General features: G+C 41.8%; 1 protein-coding gene across 3 annotated transcripts in view; it reads right to left on the bottom strand.

The window, feature by feature from the left end:
• The window catches only part of ABCC1 (ATP binding cassette subfamily C member 1), a 46,922-nt gene that overhangs the window by 10,788 nt on the left and 15,358 nt on the right, over positions 1 to 20,776 (bottom strand). The window contains exons 6-22 of one of the 3 annotated variants that reach the window (XM_041401328.1): positions 18,700 to 18,761; positions 17,744 to 17,875; positions 16,404 to 16,631; positions 15,575 to 15,752; positions 14,698 to 14,859; positions 13,938 to 14,030; positions 12,911 to 13,114; positions 10,404 to 10,550; positions 9,953 to 10,040; positions 9,443 to 9,512; positions 8,477 to 8,603; positions 7,195 to 7,371; positions 6,043 to 6,210; positions 5,513 to 5,690; positions 3,855 to 3,899; positions 1,954 to 2,038; positions 916 to 1,054 (exon numbers count right to left, since the gene is read on the bottom strand). In XM_041401328.1, coding sequence (XP_041257262.1) covers positions 916 to 1,054; positions 1,954 to 2,038; positions 3,855 to 3,899; positions 5,513 to 5,690; positions 6,043 to 6,210; positions 7,195 to 7,371; positions 8,477 to 8,603; positions 9,443 to 9,512; positions 9,953 to 10,040; positions 10,404 to 10,550; positions 12,911 to 13,114; positions 13,938 to 14,030; positions 14,698 to 14,859; positions 15,575 to 15,752; positions 16,404 to 16,631; positions 17,744 to 17,875; positions 18,700 to 18,761 — 2,283 coding nt within the window. The remainder of the gene's footprint in view (positions 1 to 915; positions 1,055 to 1,953; positions 2,039 to 3,854; positions 3,900 to 5,512; positions 5,691 to 6,042; positions 6,211 to 7,194; positions 7,372 to 8,476; positions 8,604 to 9,442; positions 9,513 to 9,952; positions 10,041 to 10,403; positions 10,551 to 12,910; positions 13,115 to 13,937; positions 14,031 to 14,697; positions 14,860 to 15,574; positions 15,753 to 16,403; positions 16,632 to 17,743; positions 17,876 to 18,699; positions 18,762 to 20,776) is intronic. The other 2 variants (XM_041401329.1, XM_041401331.1) reach the window with 2 other exon arrangements.

Raw genomic sequence — 20,776 nt, 5'->3', positions numbered from 1 at the left:
TGAAGAAAGAAGACAAAAAGAAATACTCATTTTGCAGCTAGGTTTCAAAAGCAGCAACTCCCCCTTTAGGTCCAACACCTATTTAAAGTCAGTATCCCTCCGTGAGGCCATGAAAACACAGCAGCTGCACTCCAGAGCCACTGCTTGGGAACACAGGCTGCAAAGCATTCTGTGGAGATGTGCCAAATCCAACAGTGCCTCAGGGCAGGCACACATCATCCCTCCCCTGTCATCCCAGGAAGGGAGGAGTAGGGAGGGACCTGCCTGAAGTACCACAGAGCATCAGTAGCAGAGCCAAAAACTTCACTGAGGAGTTCCAGTTTCTGGCTCTCCGTACCACAAGATTATAAAGCCTTTAAACCAAGCCTTGCTCCACATGGCTTGTATCCTGTGCTCTATCTTTAACCAACAGCAAGCAATCCAAGCTTGGATTCAAGCAACACTGCTAGGAGCTGTAACTGCCACTTTCCCAGGAACCCCAGTCTCAGGTTTCTCAAAAAGCCCTGGGTATCCTGGGATTAGATACTTATGTCTACAGTGGAAACTTGGCTTAAATTCATCTGAGTCAACTGCAGCTCCCTACTGAAGGGCAGTTTTCATTAAGTCACCTAATTTGTCACAACCTCTTTCCAAGAAATAGCTGCAAGGTTTTCATTCCTCCTTCTACACTTTGATGTGGTCAGGCCCATCACCTCACACAAGTTTTGTGTTGGCATTCTTCCTGCAGGCAAACATGGGGCTCAGCTTTGGGAGCAGAGGGCACAGCAACACTCCCATCAAGTATTACACAACAAACTCAAGAACTCACTCAGCCTGTTCTCACAACAGTTACATGGTCTTCAGAAGTTACTTTCTTCTGAAATCGATTTTCCCAAAATTGAAGAAGGGCACAGGAAGTGGGAACTGGAGCCTTACCCTCCCAGTCTTTGCTGTGTCAGCCTCTGTCAGTTTCCAGGAATTCTTCTCAGCAAGTGGCTTCTGCAGCTCTGCGGTGCTGCTCTGCTGCTGTGCCTTCCCAGTGTCCCTGCTGTATGTTGAAGAGTTACTGAGCTGCCTGTTTGAAGACATTTAATTTTTAATCTCAGCTTGACACAGGACAGGTGTTACCTCACATCTAGGCTTTGACAGTCCACAGTTACGCTCCTATGGAGATGTCCTAACCTGCCAGCACGGGGCCAGAGGTTCCTTGAGCCCCTCTTGTCCCCTCAGAGCACTCTCCCACCCCTCCCTGGCAGCACTCAGTTCCCAAGTACCCATGTCCAGGTGCAAGTAACAGCCACCAGATAAACAAGTCTTGGTTGCACAATCGCTCCAGCAAGAAAAATGCTTTGTGACCATCAAGACCAGCATTTCCAAACCCCATCATCAGCACAGCAGCTGCTGGAGTGTGAAAAGGGTACCTGCCCTCCCCTCAAAACAGGCCATTTAACTCACAGGCACTCATCAGCTTCCAGAAACAGTGTCTCTAGAGCACCAGAAGAACAGAGGCACTGTTAGAGCACCGTAAGAATGAGGAACAGACCAGGAGATGGTTTTGGGAAGGTGTAATCAGAGTGACTGCAAGCAGAATAGCAGCTGCATTAGGTCAGACTCAAGGTGCACTTGGCACTTCATCCCATCTGACAGCAGGAAAATGCAGAAGCCTTAGGAACACACACAAAAGCTGCACCAGCCTATCAAACACTCTCCCACAGTATCTTGCAAAGCCAGAGAGGGCTGAGGAGGCCCCGTGGTGCTGGGTGTGCGGGGCTGCTGCTGCTGCTGGAGCACTTCCCACTGCTGGACCTGGACCACAGAGCAGCAGCAGCTCTGCCTTTCTCAGGCTGCTGGATCCAGCAGGATGTACTTTCCCTCTAACAAATACCATTGCCATCAAATTATTGTTTATCCACATCTGAGTGACTGGATTGAACGGATGGAGGGCAAGAGGAAAAAGAAAATAAAACCACACACCTATGCATCAGCTTTCCAGGGGCTTCATTCACAAGGCCTCCATTTTCTATAGGCTTGCCTTCCTTTGCAGATGGACTGTTTGTATCTGAGAGGGTGAAAAAGTAAACATGAAAATGGTTAGGCAAAGAGACAGAAGCATTTAATTTCAATACTTATTGCCAGTTGCAGTCTTAACATGCAAACAAAGCAGGGAGCACAAGTATTTACAGATAATAACAGAAAACTGACCAGGTGAACAAATCAGTTTAGTTCAACTCCCAACAGGGTTAAGACAGGGAACATTTGTTTTTCTAGCAAATGTAGGTCAGTAATAATGTAATATAATTATGAGGACATATTTTATGTTCAAACATGCAATACCAAGTCACATGTGACCCACTCCATGGAAACAAACCCAACACTCCAGCCACTCCTTTTCAAACCACAGCTTCTACATAGTTAGTTATAAATTATTTTTATTTTAAAATGCAATTAGAAGACATTCTATAAATGATGGAGTGAAGCTGTAAGAACAGCAGCCATGTGCTAGTAACTTTGTGTCTTCCTGCAAAGCTGAGCAAGAAGAAATGTGTAAAATCCTGCTGTTTCAGGCAACTGCAGGAGTCAGATGACTTTATGCAAGAAATCTTTCCATGAGTTGTTATCCCACAACATTCCAGTCGTACCAAGATGAAGCACACAGGAGGCAAATGCCTAAAACACTACAGAAAAACCTGTCAGCGTGAAACAGTAACCTTTTCTGAGCAATTTAATGCAGTGTAGTAGAGCGCCATGAATAAAACTAGGTTCAGGTTATGTCAATTTTCCTTATAAAAACCAAATGTCCTAAAAAGTTAGCTGTCAGTAAATGGAACTCTACTTTCATGTATGGAAGTTAATTCAGAATTTGCAACAAAGAGTTCTGTATTTTTGAAGGATCTGTGCACAGTTTATGGAAAGGTATCGACCTGAATATACTCAAAAGATACTCAGGAAAATTTGCGTAGATCCAGTGTCTGACATTTTCATGTTTTTATACAAAAGCAAAATATATGCCTAAAACAGATCATCCACACATTAAGTATGGACTGCTTTCCCTTCTGTGTCTGGAAACTGAGTACTGGTTGATTACTCTAAAAACCCAAAAATAAATTGTTCAGCGTGGTCTTAAAAAGACAAAAAGCAGACAGTGTGAAAAAGTTTGATTATTTAGTTCTTACTTATGTGAGTAAGATCAAACCTAGATGGGACTGCTGGCTATTTTAAGCACTTGACAGCATTTGTTTTGAAAAGTTCCCATATGAAAAACAGTAAGCATTCCAGCAACATACTGCCTTAGAACATTGCTGAAGAAAACAAACCCACAAATAAACCATCCTCCCCTTAAAACCTCAAATCTGATTTCATGTTGTAGGCTGTGAAGATTTCTTGCTCATACTGCATTTAACTGACAAAAAAAAAAAAGCTCAAGACTGCCACAGTAAATCTGACATATGCACTTAGGGTACAAGCCCACCAACGAGGGTTCTGCTGAAAAAAAGTACCCAGAAATGACAAAAGGGAACAGCTGTGAGCAGTGAATACACATTTGAGAACAAAAGGGACCTCGGGGCTCAATCCTGAATGATGCTTCTCTTGGTACACTCTCTACATTTCTAGATCCAGGCTGTATCTATAAAACTAATTTAAAGTTTCCTCACGGAAGCCTCTGAGATACAGAATTGCTGCTGCTGAGTTACCTACAAGCTGCCACACAGCACTGCTGCAGCTCACACAACCAAGGACATGCAAACCATGCAGATACCTCCTACTGTGCAGATAAAATTCTTCTAATAATGACTCAGTCTCTTGTAAATAAACTGCAGCTACTCATGTTACTCCAAGGCAAGCACTAATATAAAGCCCACATGGCAAACAGTTACCTGTTTCCAGAGGTTGAATCGTTCCTTCTAATGAAGGATCTGACTCTAAAAGCATATATAATTAACTTTTTTCCAGAACACACTCTACCATTTTCAATCTTTACAACCTCACATCCAGGCAGAATAACCTAAACCACAAAACTCAAGGCAGAATCAAATTTTCTGAAGTGGACCTATTTTTAATCCCAAGCCACAAGCAGAGTTTTCCCACACAGAGAAGAAACCCCTGAAGCTGAGGAAGGAAAGGCAGCAGTGCAGCACACAGGGAGGAAGGCTGGCAGGGACCAGAGCTGCAGCCGAGCCTCGGGGGCTGCCTAGGAGAGGCTTTCCCACCCAGATGTGCTCCTGCCAGAAAGCACCACCCCACTGTGCTCCCGGGCTGAGCTGCAGACCCCAGGGAGCCTCCCTGCAGCACAGGGTGTGCAGACAGCCTCCAGCCAACCTGCCCGACTCCAGCACGCTCCGCTCCCCCAGGAGCCTGGGACTCCCAGCAACAGCGACCTTTCACACATTCATAAACAGGAATGCCATCCCGATGAATCAAACAGTGCCTCTGCTTTTCACTTCTCACCACTGGCAGAAGATCACTTGACTAGAACTGATGAACAAATTCAGTGCAAATAGGCCAAGCCTGTGACACAGCAATCCCTGCAGGTCACCAGGCTGGTACTGAAGTTAGATGTGCCTCTTGTTAGAAAACTGCAGAGAATCATGGCAAAAGATAAAGCACTGGCTCACTTTCCAAAAGAAGGTTCAGTAATTAAATGGAAAAATAAAGTAATTTAGTTTAATGAAAATGATTTCAAAACCTACTTTTCCACATTTGAAAATGGGAGGAGACAAAGACTAAAAGAACAAGGCTATTAAATCAGGCAAATCTTCACATTCAAGTTAATTTGTTAACTGCCTAGGGAAGCACAGAGAAAGTTAATTTGCCTATGAATTTCACATAGGCCGAAGACTGCAACAAGTCTGACTGTGCCCCAAGTAGCTACAGAAACACCTACAGAAAACACACAGAAGTTCTCCCAAATACACAGAACCTGCCCCAAGCTTGTGTCACCAATTCACCCCAGCCAGCAGAGCGCAGGCACCCCTGGCACCTCCCAGCAGGAGTGTCAGGAAATCACCGCAGGCAAGCCATGAAGAAAACAGGCTGGAGGCAAAGACTAAGCTCCCCTATTAAAATCCAATACTATAACTGTCTGTAGATAAAAGAAAAATAAATCTGAAGTGAATTCCTGTACCAGTGCAGTCCTGCAGCTGTTTGTAAAGCAGGAGTCAAGGACAGCAGCTAGAACACTGAGCTGCTTCCTCCTCCTCCCCATCCCCAAAGGAATTAGTTGCATAAAGAACATCTTAACAGAGACAGGAAGGGTGTATGAACCCCAGCTGGCCTTTATGCAGTCTCACTACCATCTGAACTTTGCACTGAGAGGAAATTTTACTACAGATCTGTTACACATTTTCCTGATTTTAAGAAAGAATGTATCTTTAACCTCACAACCTTCAACACCCTCCAGAAATAAGCACCTCCACCTATATAGCAGATCACAAGAAACAGTAATTTAACTTTCCTATCAGTACTACTGTTTTACCTGTAACAAGACTCCCTTATTAACACGAGAGACAGCAAGAGAGTTTATTTGTGAGCTTACCACTGTTCTCCATGGCTTGTTCAGCATTAGCATATGTACGAAGGAACTCAGCAAAAGCCCCATCTTGCTCCAGCAGCTCCTGGTAAGAGCCCATCTCAGAGATTTCTCCATCAGTCATTACCAGAATTGTATCCATCTGAGGCAGATAGTTGATTGCATGGGTTACCAAAACCCGGGTCTAAAAGGTAAAGGAAAAACAAAGGGTTTCTGTAATCCCAAATGAGTGAACACCATGGTTGGACTACTGCTCTTTACTGCTTGAATTCTGTGTATAATAGAACAGTAATGAGGGACAGGCATGCAGAATTTTAGGTAACATTGTCTTGATTTTTCCATCAAATATTTTTGAATTACAGAAACCAAAGTACCTTTCACTACGAAAATGCTTTATAAAAGTCCTCTAAAAATTGCAGAAGGATCCTTTCATTTTTCAGCTGTTAGAAATAAAAGTCTAAATATGCAACTTGACAAACTTGGAATCATTTGAACTCAGCCAAGAAAAAGCATTCTCTAGAGACATTATAACATACTTTATTTTTCAGGATGCCTTTTGGTCCAATAACTTTTTCAAAAATATGTTTCCCAACATGAGCATCAACAGCTGATAAAGGATCATCAAGTAAATAGACATCTGCATTGCAGTAAACTGCCCGAGCAAGACTGACTCGCTGCTTCTGTCCTCCAGACAAATTCACCCCCTGAGGAAACAAGAAAACATGATTCTTTATTCACAGCTGAAAGAAGATGTCTTGCTGCAGTTTATGAAAGACACAAGTCACAGGTGGTTTATTTAAATCAGAGGAAATTCAACATTGCATGAAACAGATCTCCACAAATAATTTCACTACCACAACAGCATCAGCAATCAGTCACAATCCTCATGCAGAGGACACATCTCCTCTGTTCTCACTGTCAGTGAAGGGCTAGCCAAAACAAAAAATAATGTTTGCTAGTCCTGAAAAGCAATTAACCCTGACTGGCCTACCCAGCTCTGTACATTCAGAGAATACTTCTTTTCTCAGCCGCATTTCTGCAGTGCTGCCTCTGATTTAAGAAACAAACTCTGCTCACACTGCACAGCGGGGCTGCCTGCTGTCCAGAGAGATAAAGCTCCACCTTGAGTGCTCGTGGGGCTGTGAGCTCTGTGCCCAGCTGGGAGAACAGCCCTGCACCCAGCCAGAGCCCCCAGCAGCCACAGCCCCTGCTAGCCCCTGGGACAGGGACAGCAGCTCCTGCTCCACAGCACTGCACCATCCATGCACATTTCCAAAGCCCACACCAGGCCTGCTTGGGTAACCAGGGGCCAGATTTGGGGTGATGGATGTTTTTGTGGATTGTGATTTGGATTTTTTGGAGGGGTGTTTGTTTGTTTTGAACAAAACTGAAATGTTCAGAAGATTTTTCTCTTCTTGTTTCTATATATTTTTCTGCTTTATAACCGTGGCAACTTAGAAACAATTACAAACTGCCACTACAAGATGGTTTTATATTTATAACTGAGGACAGGTTTTCCCCCCTTTGAGGCTTAAAGAGAAGGAAAACACACTGTTCAAACCTGTCTCTTATTCTAGAGGATTCCTGCTCTGAAAGTTAAATTCCATACAACTTTGAGATAAAGTAAGAGTCACACAGTCTTAACTACAAGCAATAGCACTGTTATGGTGGAGAGGGCATTGAAATACCTTTTCTCCAATTTCAGTTTTGTCTCCTGAAGGAAGAATCTCTATATCAGGGAGCAGGGCACAAGCCTCAATCACACGCTTGTACCGGTTCTCACTCATCTCCCTTCCAAAGATAATGTTATCTTCCAGAGTTGCATTTTGGACCCAGGCTTGCTGAGGAACGTAGGCTACAGAGCCCTGCAAGAAAAATAAAGTTCAGCACTTTAGACTAAGAGTCTGCACAGAGAGTCAAGGCACAGCAGGGCTGTGTGAGGCAGGCAGTGCTAATCACCTCACAAATTACCTACGGTCATTTCCAAACAAAGCAGTTCTTGGGCTCCCGCCTCCTCCAAAATGTTATTTTTATAATCCTCTCTACAAGTGAATGTAACAAACTGCACTGGTGGAAAAGAAAGGGCTTCAAACAAAATACGATTAACATAAACCTGGAGGAAACATTTGTTTAGAGGACGTTTGCACAATTACTGCATGTCAAAAGTCATTACTTCTTTCATATAAATTATGTTCTGCATAAAAGAGTTTAATCTGGAATGCAAGTGTTTAACAAATGCACCCCTGCCAAAAGTTTTTGCACAAAGCAGAGGAAGTAGTTTTCATATAAAAGTCACTTCAAAGGAGGAGGCTGAGATAATGCAGAGTATTTTGCTTTGAGTATCAGCTCTGTCTTCTCTTTCTGCACTAATAATTAGTGACTCAGATCTCAACTAGTTTATTTTTCCACAACAATTCTGAAGGTGGCCAAACCTACAGACTTTTCAACGCAACAGATTTGTTTTGCTCTTAAAGTGATTTTGTTTCCAGGTCATTCTTTCTCTGTTAGCTCTGTGCAGCTCTGATGTCTAAGAAAGAACAAACTGCAACAGCAGCTCTTCCCTTGTTCGGGGGTCTGCATGCATCCTCTTCTTGTCATTCTCTGATGTCTGAGAAGGCAGAACCCAACACTGCTCTTCCTCAGAGAGTATGTAACAGGGTCCTCCCATCTCATACTCAGCTGCTAACAAGACTCACCAGAACACTCATCTTGGAGTGCTCCACTGTTTTATTTGGCTAAATCTGACACCAACAGATTTGGATGCTGTTGGGTGAAGGCTTAACAGGCACTTACACAGAGTGCAGACTAAGGCATATACATGGTTTGCCAGGAAAGCAGACTAAAAAGTGCATTCATGTGAAAGTGCTTTCATTTGAAAGGCTGTCTCTTCCCTCTTCACACCACTTGGAAATCCAGAATCCCTCTGGCAATACCCACAAACAGCTGAACAACTCTCCAGACATGTCACACCTTTACAAGCACGTAGCCTTCCTTTTTGTCCATCTCCCCCAGCAATGCAGACAGCAGTGAAGACTTTCCACAGCCAACTTGACCAACAACAGCCACCAAGGAGCCTTCAGGAACAGTGAAATTAATGCTGAAATAAAGTGCACACAGTTCAGCCTTGCTTGCTGGCACACCCCAACAGTTAAACAGTCAATTGAACTGCCCATCTAAAACCAGGAGCAATATGAACACCCTCTGCAAACACTGACTCAGCACTCAAACTGTAACTGCCTCAAAACCCAAACCTCTCACTCAGAAAGCACCTAGCTCTCCCCACATTTAGAACACAGAACATAACCTTAATATGTAATCTTAATTAGTCAAAAGGGGAAGAAAAGAGGAAAAAAAAAAAAGCACTGTGACCCAATCTCGCCAAGATTTATTCCAAGTGTTTTATGAACACAAATGTAAATACAGCAAATTTTTGTCCCAAAGAATTTGCCATTTAAGGCCCAAGTAAAAGCAGCCAAAGTTAAGGAAGGGAGCAGAGCAGAGAGAAGACACAGCCTGCAGCTGCACCACTGCTTGCTTTCTGCAGGCCGGGACCAAGGACAGCAGAGTGCAGGGAGAAGCAGGCTGTGCAAGGAGCCTGGGGCACGCAGGAGGGAGCAGAGCTGGCTGCGAGGGGCTCAGCTGGCTGCACCCTCTAGATGGAGCTCAGCCCATCTGCAGCACACAGCCAGAGCTGAAATCCCCTGCAGCTCTCTCTCCCTTGATCCCTACCTCTCCTGCTACCTTCCTTCATGCATTCCATAAATGCATTAAACTGTAAATCCCTCCAGTTCATAAAGCCCCAATTAAAAAATATACAGAACTGATGTTCTCTTTCTTTGTGGCAACAAACTCTTCTCCATATGTATTTTATAATTCAAATATAGATCATTTATGGTGCAACAAGACTATGGAATGGAATAAAGAGCACCTCTTTACCTGTTCAGCAAAGGAGGATCAGTTTTGGCCCAGCTAAACGTTGCATTTTTCACAACAATGCATCCTTCAGCTGCAAAGAGAAAACTCATACTTACAAAAGTACCAATGCAAGCAGCTAAACTGTGTGCTCACAATCCAAAGTCAATCCAAACACACGTGGCCAGAGGTATAAAGTTACTTTTTCAGAAGAACAACAACCCACTGCTTGCAAAGGTTCCAAGGTTACCCTCACTCAGGAACCAGGAGGTACACGAACATCAGCTGCACAGAGATACCAACTAATTCAGCTGCATCTCCAGCACTGCCAAATCAGTTGTGGAGAGGAAAGAAACTAAGAAGGAAGAAGAACCTGTACATAATTTTCATTTTAGAAACTCTCTTCTCTTTTTTTCTGTCTCAAATTTATCAGCACAACAAAAACACACCAAAATGCAGTAAATTTGTTTTAGAAAGCAAAAGAAACCACCCAAAACCTGCAGACACTGATTTTCAACAGGCAAAGAAACTCACCCTCTTTGATGGGACCCCTGACTATGCTGTCTGGATCTAACTCCTCGTGGGACAGGAACACCCTGAGGCGCTTCAAGGAGACACTGGCCTGCATGGAAAAAAGATGCAAAACTACTTACACTCTGCTCATTACCTTCATGTGCTCACTGTTTTGTGCCACATACTCATTATATCATCATTAGTATGCACTCCCAATCCCTCCTTAAATCCACTGCACAGTTGGTTGGATAGCCAGACTTTCACTTCCCAACCCACAGGAAATGTGGGTGCTGTTTGGAACACCCATCCACCATAACTGGGATTATTTCAGCAGCACAGCTCTTAACACACAGGAGCTGCAAGGTCCCTTCCAGAGGTGGCCCTGTGGTCATTCTCTAAGCAGGGGGATGTAATCTTTCCACCCAGGGCCTCCTGCTGCACACAGAACACCTGTCAGTGACTGAAATCTTACTTCTACTATGTTGCTGATGACCATAGGGAGCATGTTCAGTGGGAACCTGAGGATGTTGAATAATGCCAGAGAAACAAAGGCTTTCTGAGCATCCAAGACGTTGTTCTTGCCTACTGTGACATACACAGCAAACGTGGACAGGGCAACCTGAAACCAAGGGTAAAGGACACAGTGAGGGTCACGTCTGAAAGCCACCAAGTCAGCAGTACACAGTGTGACAACTGCAATCAGACTATAAATCAAAGAAAGAGCAATGTTCTCACAACTTTTTGTTCCTGATAACATTTTTTTGCAAAAGAAACGTGACTAAAATCTGCTGTTGTAAAAAGAAGTTGATGGCTCCTCTTTAAAAAGAGCTAAGTGCTCACTTTCCTCACACAGCAGAAGTGAAACCACAAACGTCCCAGGCTGTTTGAGGTCACACAGCAGCACAAGGGAAGTAGAGAAATGATCACTGGTCTTTTTTTCTGTTCCCTTTCAGTTTTAAGACACTCCTCAAAGTATCAGATATGGGATCAGTAACAAATATTGACAGAAAAGTTAAAAGCACCCCAATATTAACCTGTTTTATAGTTTGTAGACAACCTAGATTTCCAAATACAGCCCACTTTATCACAGACAAGAAACTTGAAATGTTATTGCACTACGAAGATGAAGCCTTTTCTGTTGTGAACTGTTTCAGTTTCATACTGAACAAGAAAATGACACCGAACCATTGTTATCATGAATCACAAGCTATAAAAATAATTCCAAAAATCCATACATTCATTTTTAAAATGTATTGAGTATATTACAGCAAAATAAAGCAAGCTAAGTAAAACCAGATGTTTGCTTTCACAACTATTCCCTTCATAGTGTTATCTTCCATGACAATACCCTCACACCTCAGTATATCACAAGATCCAGCAGCTTTTTTCCCACAGACTGCCAATTAAAACGAGAAATCAAGGTAGATAAACTTCTGGCATCCTCCCTCCTAAAGGACTTGAAATAATGAGCTCCCCATCTAAGTCTCATCTAAGCACAGCATCCACTGAAGACATCAGTTCTTCTGTTAACAAATCTGACTGCTGTGAAGACATGTATTGCTCTGGGTGCAGCAGCTGACTCAGCTGTGCCTCGTACAGTAGCTTGTTTGTACAGCCTTTAGTTTGGACAACCCTATCCCAGGGAGAAAGCCCTCCCATGGAGATCAAAAACAAGACAGGGTCCAAAGAATAACCTCCCAAGCAGCATGTCTGCACTCTTGTGTTAGCAGCACACGAGGCGGCAGGGGAGGCACTGCAGAGCCAGCGGGTCCTGACTCTGTTACTAAACAACAGCTTTAAAACCCTGGCCTTGGAAACGGGAAGGAGTAGGGGAAATAAAAGTTTCCAAGGTCAAAAGTGCTTTCAAGTAGGCACTTGCAATAAATTTTTTTATCAAAACATACAAAGAAACCCCTAAAAGGCCAAGCAGTGAGAAGCTGAAGAGCAGCCTTGCCCCCGGGCTGTGCCCCCACGGAGGCAGCGCCACACACCCCGTGTGTGCTGGGACACGGCTGCACAGCACACCCCTCTGCCCTCCCAGGCTCCACACAACACCATCAGGGAGTCCACCTGCAGGGTTCTATTTAGAAATTTCATTTAATAATGTATTTATATTAAGATAATCCCAGCCTTCTTTTAGAAAAGCATTCACTTAAGAATGCAGCTGATGCTTCTCTGCCTTTCATCATGCCCCCAGCATAATGTAAACACTAAAAATGTTTGCAGGGAAGGAATCTGAGACTGGAAAGTACACTTAAACACCTTCAACTGGGACAGCACATATTTTATCCTAATGTAGTCATGGCTTTTAATTGTTTCTGCAGACAAGAGCAATGGCCCCTCATTCTAATAGAGTCTGAAGCAATTTTGATGTGATCTCACTCTTGTCTCCCTTGTATTAGTTGAAATGTAAGCTAACCACAAACACAGGAGGGATGTTCAGCATATCATGGATTTTTATTTTTTTTAAGTAAGAATTTGAAGCCATCTCAGGCCACACAATGGTTTTACCTTTTGCACATTGTTCTTACACAGATGCTGAGAGAATCCCAGCCAGAGGCACTCCTGGAGCCCAACATCCCATTCCGTCAGGAGTTCTTATGTAAGGACCTGCTGCTGCTCAGAAACACTTTGAAATAAGGGATTTTTTTTTTATTCTCCTAAATCTGACCATACATTTCATCTTAGATTCCTCAAGTACTCTACTAAAAATAGGAGGGGATGCAGAGGAGGTTTTTTATTTTCCAATACTTGGACATTAACTTCCAGAATACATCCAGCCTGGCTGTCACTGAGTTTCAAAGAAAAGAGCAGTGCCTTTCTACAGAGAAGTGGACCCCTAAGGGTTCAAGGACCCACCATTCTGGAGAGCATTTTGGCTCAACTCATTAAAACACAAAACAAAAGAAGTCCTCACGTGCTGCCTTGGAAAGCACAACCCCAAAAAGGAGAGAAGACTTCTAGATTTGTTTCACTTACCAAAAACGGAGCACAAACCCAAGTGAAGGTTGCCATTGCAGCAAGGTAAGCAGATTTTTTTAGGACTTTGAGCTCTTTCTGTCTGATCTCTAATACCTTCTCTCTAAAGGCTAATTCCCAAGCATAAAGTTTCAGAACTTTAATCCCATTGAGAATTTCATTCATCAGCTTAATTCTGTTGTCTTTGCTCTTCATTTGAACCACCTAAAAACAACATTGCAAAAAATAATTAACAGAGCACAATACTTGGCAGAACCTCAAAGTTCTGAGCCTTGTATTTTGCAATGGCAAATTTACCTCATTATCATCAAAAGCTTACTAGCTTCCCAAGCAGGAAATCTGAGATACTATCTGAACAAACAAATATGCAGAATTAACAAGATGTTTTAAACCAATTAAAAGAATGCTTCATGTAACTACAAATCCAAAGCAAGATCAAAACAAGTGTGGCACTGGTTTTAGTGTGATTAACCCTGCAACAGGGAGCCCTGGGACTCAGGTACAATATGCAGTTAAAAAATAAACCAGGGTAAGATGGGCAGTTTGCTTCTAACCTTAGAACAAATTTAATTTTGCTTTATTTTCAGCACTATCAATGGCTTTTTTTCTTCTTCATCTCTCCAGGAAACAAACAAACAGAACAAGCCACACATCCTGGAAACATGAACATTTCATTCATGGCCATTAGGTTCATTAGGCAGGCACTAGTTACCTTTGCACTTTAGTTCTTAGGCAAGTTAAAAACTGAACTCATTCCTAATAATTCAGTCACTGGACATCTCATGAAGCTGTCTGAAGTGCTACCTTGGTCCTCACTACTGCAGGTTTTTAGACCATTACATACAGATAAGCTGGAAGGCTGAAAAATACATGAGTTTGTCTATTCTGAATACATAACACCTCTGACTTTTCTTTCCCTTCCCTTTTTATTAGGGATAGTTAGAGGGACGGAAAAAAATAAGGAAAAACCTCCAGGAACAAGTCAAAGAATAGATGTTTCTTACAAGCACTATATAGAGATGCTAACCTGATAGGTTTTTGTCTTCATTGCCATCACAGCATTTATTGGAACCAGAAGGATCATGACAGCCACACCTGCCAGCACTGAAGGACCTAAATTCTGAAAAGTACATAATTGTAAGTATTTATTCAAACTAATTTTTTTTAATTTTGTCTCAAATCACTGCATACATTACAGAAAATCATTCTGAAATAGGCTTTCAGCTTGGGAGAAGAAGAGAAGGATCAAGTAGAAGCTTAGGTTAATATCTGTATACTTTGACTCTTTAAACAAACATATATATATATATATCCCTCATATAGAAGTACATCTAGATCAATTTATCTTCAAATGTATCTCTATACACACACACAAATGTTTTAACATTTTGCACTTTTTGCTGATTTGTCTGCTCTTCTGAAGAAGAGTCAGCCCAGTGCTGTGTGAACTAGACACAGAAACATCTTACATGTCACTCTGAGCACAGAGCCAAGACCATTTTTATTGAAATCAAGGGACAAGTGAGATCCTCTAGATCATCCCCCAAAAGATGATAGTTCCTCTCTGCATCCTCCCCTTATGAACTCAGATGTGCAAATTCAGAACCTCCAGCCTTCCCTCCTGACAGCAGTGACAGAAACAGCTCTGAATGGTTTCTTAACAAACAGCACTTTCTCCTCACTGCTGCAAACCCTCCAGTGGCCTGAACAACAGGTGTGTGTAGGCACAGAATCAGGGAAGCAGCACACTGCCAGAGCCAGAGGAAGAAACAGCACTCAGTGCTCACCCGCCACAGGAAGTACAGCGCCATCAGCACCTGCAGAGGGGCAGACCAAACCATGTTTATGTAGGTAGCCAAGTCCATGAACCTCTGAGCATCCACAGACATCAGATTCACAATCTCACCCACAGTAGAAGTCTTCCTAGCAGAATTTGTGATAACAAGTGCCTACAAAAAACAATTAAAACAACATGAGGACAGACAGTCATTTGTATTTTCTCCACAGAAGTCAAGTGCTTCACACAACTGCATCTTTTAAATTACAAGCAATCATTTTCCTCCTTCATATTCTGGTTACCCTGTACATCCTGCAAAATGCAAGTTGTACAGTTTGATTCAATCAGCTGTGTTTAAGCTAATATAGAATTAAAGTCAATAAGCAAACTTTGGGGTACGGGCTGGTGTTTTTATTGCTTGGGGGCATCGTTTACTTGGTGTGTTACTTGTTTTTGTTTTATTGTAACAAGTGGAATCTTCACTTCTTGTGACACATTTTTCTCACACAGGGCTATCAGTCCACAGCTTTCTAAATGTTCCAGCTTATTCTAAGATGGCACTGCTGGTAAATCCCAAAGGAAGCTGTAAATGTAGATGCATCTTAAATTTCTGCAGCAACTGAAGCACTGCACAGCCCAAGTCTAAATGAGGAAAGTTTTCTTACTTGGCAGTGAGAAGAAGCATGTTAAGTAGCAAATTAGAAAACTGCCCCGGCTTAAAGGCTTTTATTTATAAATTAGACATGCTCTTATTTCTATTAAGAGTTAGGAATCAGCATACCAGAGTCTCCTACCTTATTACTCAGACTTAAGTGATGCATTCTCACAGTCATAGACATTGCATATTTGTAGTCACAGTATTGTTACATATTTAAAGAAACACCTACCTTTCTATAAATTACACCAACAATGGCTGTTTTGAGCCTCATTCCAGTTACAAAGCAAATATGAAAATACTGGTGAAGGATCAGTGTCTGAAGACAGGCACAAACAAACAGCAGTGCTGTATAAAAGTAGCCCTGCCAGTTTGGGGCAGCTTTGTTATTTACAAAGTTGAGCAGCAATCTGTGGAGAGAGAAATGAGTTCTCTTGATAGATGGAAAACAAAACCAAATGCCATGGTTGCAGCCTTAGGTTATTCCAAACATTGTACAGGTCCTGCAAGCACCTGAAGTACCAAACTTAGATAAAACACCTCAGCAAACTTCTTAGAAACTGGAGATCGCTTGGTATGAGCATACATCACTCCCTCCTCAAGGTACCAGAAGTAACACATAGCTCACATGTACAGCATTCTCTTGGAGCTACACTGAGAAGCCTCATATCCCCTCCAGCTGAAATACACCCACTTGCAGTTCCTTTACTTCTTAGCTCAAAGCAATACAACCCTCCCAGCTCCTCAGCTCTCCGTGGCATCACATACTCTGATGTGTAGGCACAGAACAATGCCAGGTTGGAACTGGATAAACTCTCCTGCTACTCCTGATTATGTTCCTGCCCCGACTTCCCAGTGCTGAAAAGGAAAAGAAGTTAAACATTTATTGCATGATGTTGTAATTTGAAAACCAATGGACTGAAATCATGTTTGCTCCCTTTTATGAGATCTCTTCCTCATTTTATCAGCTGAAGGCAAAGCAGCTTGGGGAGTGAAATACCAGCATGTTTTAAATCCTGTTCACATACTTTTAATACAAGAGTAAAGTATATAGGTCTTACTTCAGAATTTCTGGGCCTGCAAACATCAAGAGATCATGTGCAGCTTTAAAAAGGAAGCTCATGAGAAAATATGGTCCAAAGGTTTTGTATAACACCTTGAATAAAGATGCTTCAGAGCTCTTCTGAGATGGTTTTATAATCAAAGCTTCAACCTCTTCTGTCACATCACCATTTGAGTCGCCTGATTTTTGCTGCTTTTTGGGCGCATATAACATGTTTACTGGTTGCCTGAAAAAAGATCAGGTAGAGAATGTAGTCTTTATTCAAGCATAAAGCCAACTGGAAAAATGTTCACTGTACAAATGAGATGTAAATGAGCAGCTTATTGCGATTCTTAACAGTTTAACTGAGTTTTACTGTCAAATACATTTAATCATACAACATAACTACAAGAACTGGCTGTTCAGAAATTGCTTTCTTTGCTTGGATAGGTAACATTCCTGTAAATCTCTCCCTTAAGTTTGCCCTGGGGAATGAGGAATAGAACTGTAACTGATAAGCTTAAAGAGCAAAGGACATTATTATTCTAGAACCGAGTGTGCTGAACTTTTGTCAAAATCAATGTTTCACTGTACGGAATAGAACTGTAACTGATAAGCTTAAAGAGCAAAGGACATTATTATTATTCTAGAACCAAGTGTGCTGAACTTTTGTCAAAATCAAATCACCAGAGTTAAAAGACTGAAGTCAAGTTCATCAAGTTAATGCCAAGACATCCCCAATAGACTGAACACATTCTTTTCCTACATCTGGCTTATGCTAAACTCCATGCTCTGAACTTCTGAGGACAAGCTGGATGTAAAACACACTGTGTAAGCAAGCACACAATTCCCCTTCAATGAAAAGGTGCTCCTGTTTGCTGCAGCCAAGGATGATGAAAGTAGGATGGAGACTGCAGGCATGCAGCCTTTCTAATTTTAGTCATCTGGCTTAGATGCTCAGACTCCCTATATAGTCAAAAGAAAGGAATAAGCTGCTCACTTTGACACCCTGAACTACCCACCCGAGGCTTCGCCAACTACAGAGGGAGCCCAAGCTCCTAAATTACACAGCAGAAGTTTGTGTCCAAACACTCCCTCCCCAGGGGAAAACCACACATCAAAAGTCACAGAAGTAAGTTTTGGATCATGAAAGACAAAGGAAAAGTTGATGCAGATCTTCATAATGAAGAAATGCCCTGCTGGGTTCCAGCTCTCTGAGCACTCAAGGACAAACAGGGGCAGCCCTACAAAAGCAGGTTTGGTAACAAACAACAAACACCTCTAAGCAGAGGCTGAGTCACTTGAGCTCTTAAACCTCTGTGTCTTGGCAGAACTGAAAGCCAGGATAACTGAACTTACCTCTTGGTCTTTGACCACTCTTTTGCCCAATTTCTAGCCAAACCTGGCACTATTTCCTCTGATTTGTCCTCTTTATTTAATGACCACAAATCCTTGGCTTCCAAAGGGCTCCGATAACCCCGAATCATCAACCTGTATTAGAAGAAATCAGCAATATAAATTGAAGAGCACCAGAAATGTTTGTATATAGAGAGATAGATATATAGATACAGCTGCATCCAGCCCCAGAACAGAGCCAGCTCTCCACAAAGATGCAAGCAAGCATTAGTGCCTGCAGCAACACAGGTCCAGATGCTAAACATACATCCTCCTGTCTTTTCTGGGAGAACTAGACACCAAAACAGCTAAGGACCCAGGATATGCCACTGAATTAAAATTCCAGGGAAAATAAAAGAAAGGATGAAGTGATCTCATTTGAAAATCAGCCAGGCAATTAATATTCCCATGCCTAGCAAGTTTCAAAATCTTTATTAGCCTTTAATTTCACAAAGCAACTCCTTTCATCTAGCTTTCTGTTGGAACTCTGGCCAAGTACCAGCCACAACTACACACCAATATTATTTTACATGCTCCTATGATTTAACTCACAAATCATACAGCATAAGTAAAATTAAGTTAAAGGGGGAAAAAAAGAGCCTATTGGACAAAAAGTGGTAATAGTTTCCAATGCCTTAGGAGAAATTGTCTGCTGTATTTAGAAACTTTCTTATATTTCCCAAGGAATTTTTTTTTATTATCTTCCTTCATACTAAATACAGACTGGCAAAATTTAAAATTACAAAGACCCTAAAAAGAAAGTAAAAAAATATTAATCAAGCTTTTTAAAAAACGAAGCTATCTACAAAACAACCAACCAAAATTATTGCTGCATTATTATTGCCAATTTAGCTCTGAAAGCAGGATCCCAAAGTGCCATCTGACTTGAACTGGTGATTTATGCAACAGCTTGATCTTACCCAGTGATCCACCAGAACGTGATTCTGGAGAGGAAAGAAGCACTGAACTCTGGACATGGATTCTAAAGGAGAGAAAAAGAAATCAATCCACACACAAAATGACTGCAGGGCCAAAAGAAACAAGCAAAGCAGAAAAGATGTTTTTTGAAATTCCTTTTGTTGACAGTATTTTTTTCACATTACTAACACTTGCCATTCATGCTGCTGAGAGCAAACACAAGCACAGCTCCAGGGCTGTCAGCAGGGACACAGGAATAGCAGTGCTCCTATCAACAACACAACCAGCAGCTGAAGGAATTTCAGAGGCCACAGAGGCCAGACAGAGTCTCCAGGTGAGCTGCTCAGTGCCTGTGTCAATGCAAGGTATGCTGCCTATCAAGAGAGGGTACAAATATGCTAACTGGGTAATCATGAATGAGAAATGCACTTCTGTTCTAGCAGAGAAGTGTTGAGACTCCAATGACACACATGCACAAAGGAAAAAAAAAAGTGTAACTCCATAAAAACATCCCAAAATACCCCTTAGGAGCTCTGCATCTCATTCATCAAATATGTATGGGAAACTGAAGTATCAATGCACTCCTAATCTGGCTGGGTTCAAAGAGCACAAAGAAAGGCTGGGAGAATTTCAAAGGTATGAAAAGTTCATTTACTGGCAGAATTTCTGTGCACATTTCTCTCTTCCCTCTTTCAGAGCTCTGAACAGCATCTAAATGCTAAAACCTCTCCTTAGGCACAACCAACCACTGCTGTTACCATCAACCATAACTGAAGCAACTCAGTCTATCTACAAAAGTCACCAAGTATCATTAAAGTATTGCAATTGAACCAGGCAGAGCCAAGTGTTTCCAACATTTGCCATTTTTAATTCATGTTTGTGCAGTCTGTACTGTGCTGTCCTGCACTGTGCTCCAACCCAGCTGCACAAAACAGAGTCCTGCATTTTCTCCTTCTTACATAACTTTTTTCTGCAACCTTTACTCTTACAATAAGAGTGTGCATCAGAGAGATGCTGTTGTTTTTTGAAAGATAGTAAGAGATGCTTTTGTTTTTTGAAAGATACATTTGCAAAGTATCCAAACATTTGTAGTAAGATGATGGCAAACAAATCCAACACCCTCAATTAGTGAATAAATAGAAGTTTTTAAAGTCAGAGAAGGGGAAGGGTGTAAAACTTTCCATGTTCAGCCACTCCTTTCCTGATACACAGATTTCTACTTCAGCAAATACAGGGAATACCTTCAACTGTATCAAAATGTAAAAATATTCTGAATTTTACATGAAGTGCTGTGCTGCCTTTTTCCTTTACATTTTTTAATCTACTTGCTGGTGGAAACTCTAAATTTAAGAGCCCACTAGATCCCGTCCTACCAAAAACTGGACTTGGTTTGCATAAAGCCCAAGTTTAAAATATTAAAACACGTTAGATTACTTTTAAAATACTACTACTTTTGATAAAATTAAATCGTTATCACACAAATAATTAATAATCCCACTGACTTTAATGCCAGGTAGAATAAAGACAAGTTTCAACAAGTCTAGATTTATGTAATATAAACAAGATATAAAACACATTGCCTGACTTCTACATACACCAGCATCTACACTCAGAAATTTCACTGTAGTTTGCTGGCTTAAGTAAACATACTCTAAAATTTCACTGAAGGCTTACAGACATTTCTGGTTTGGAAATATTTGGCAAAATGGCACAAGGCAGAATTTAACGCTGACTAAAACGACTTCTTTGCTCTTTTCCCCAACAAAATGAAAGGTTCAAATTTGAGGTCTGCCCTGTTTCCTGAAGACATTCTAAATTCCTAGAAATACTCAGAACAGAAAAACAAACCATTGTGGTCTCAAAGCACCTTGTAATTATTCCAACCATGATCAAAGAAGAAAAGGTTTCCTTACACCCACAGTATCCTGTCAAATATATTTAACCCCTGAGTGAGATGAAAAGAGCCATAAGCTGAAGAGGATCCAAAGCCTCAGCAGTCTGTTCCTCCCCCCAGGCACACACACACTGCCATGGCCAGGCACAGCACCCTGGCACCAGGACACTGCTGGAGAAGGTAAC

This window comes from Onychostruthus taczanowskii, unplaced genomic scaffold, assembly GCF_017590055.1.
Source record: "Onychostruthus taczanowskii isolate IOZ18803 unplaced genomic scaffold, ASM1759005v1 scaffold19, whole genome shotgun sequence".
Lineage (NCBI taxonomy): Eukaryota > Metazoa > Chordata > Aves > Passeriformes > Passeridae > Onychostruthus > Onychostruthus taczanowskii.
This window is presented reverse-complemented; position numbering and strand designations above follow the sequence as displayed.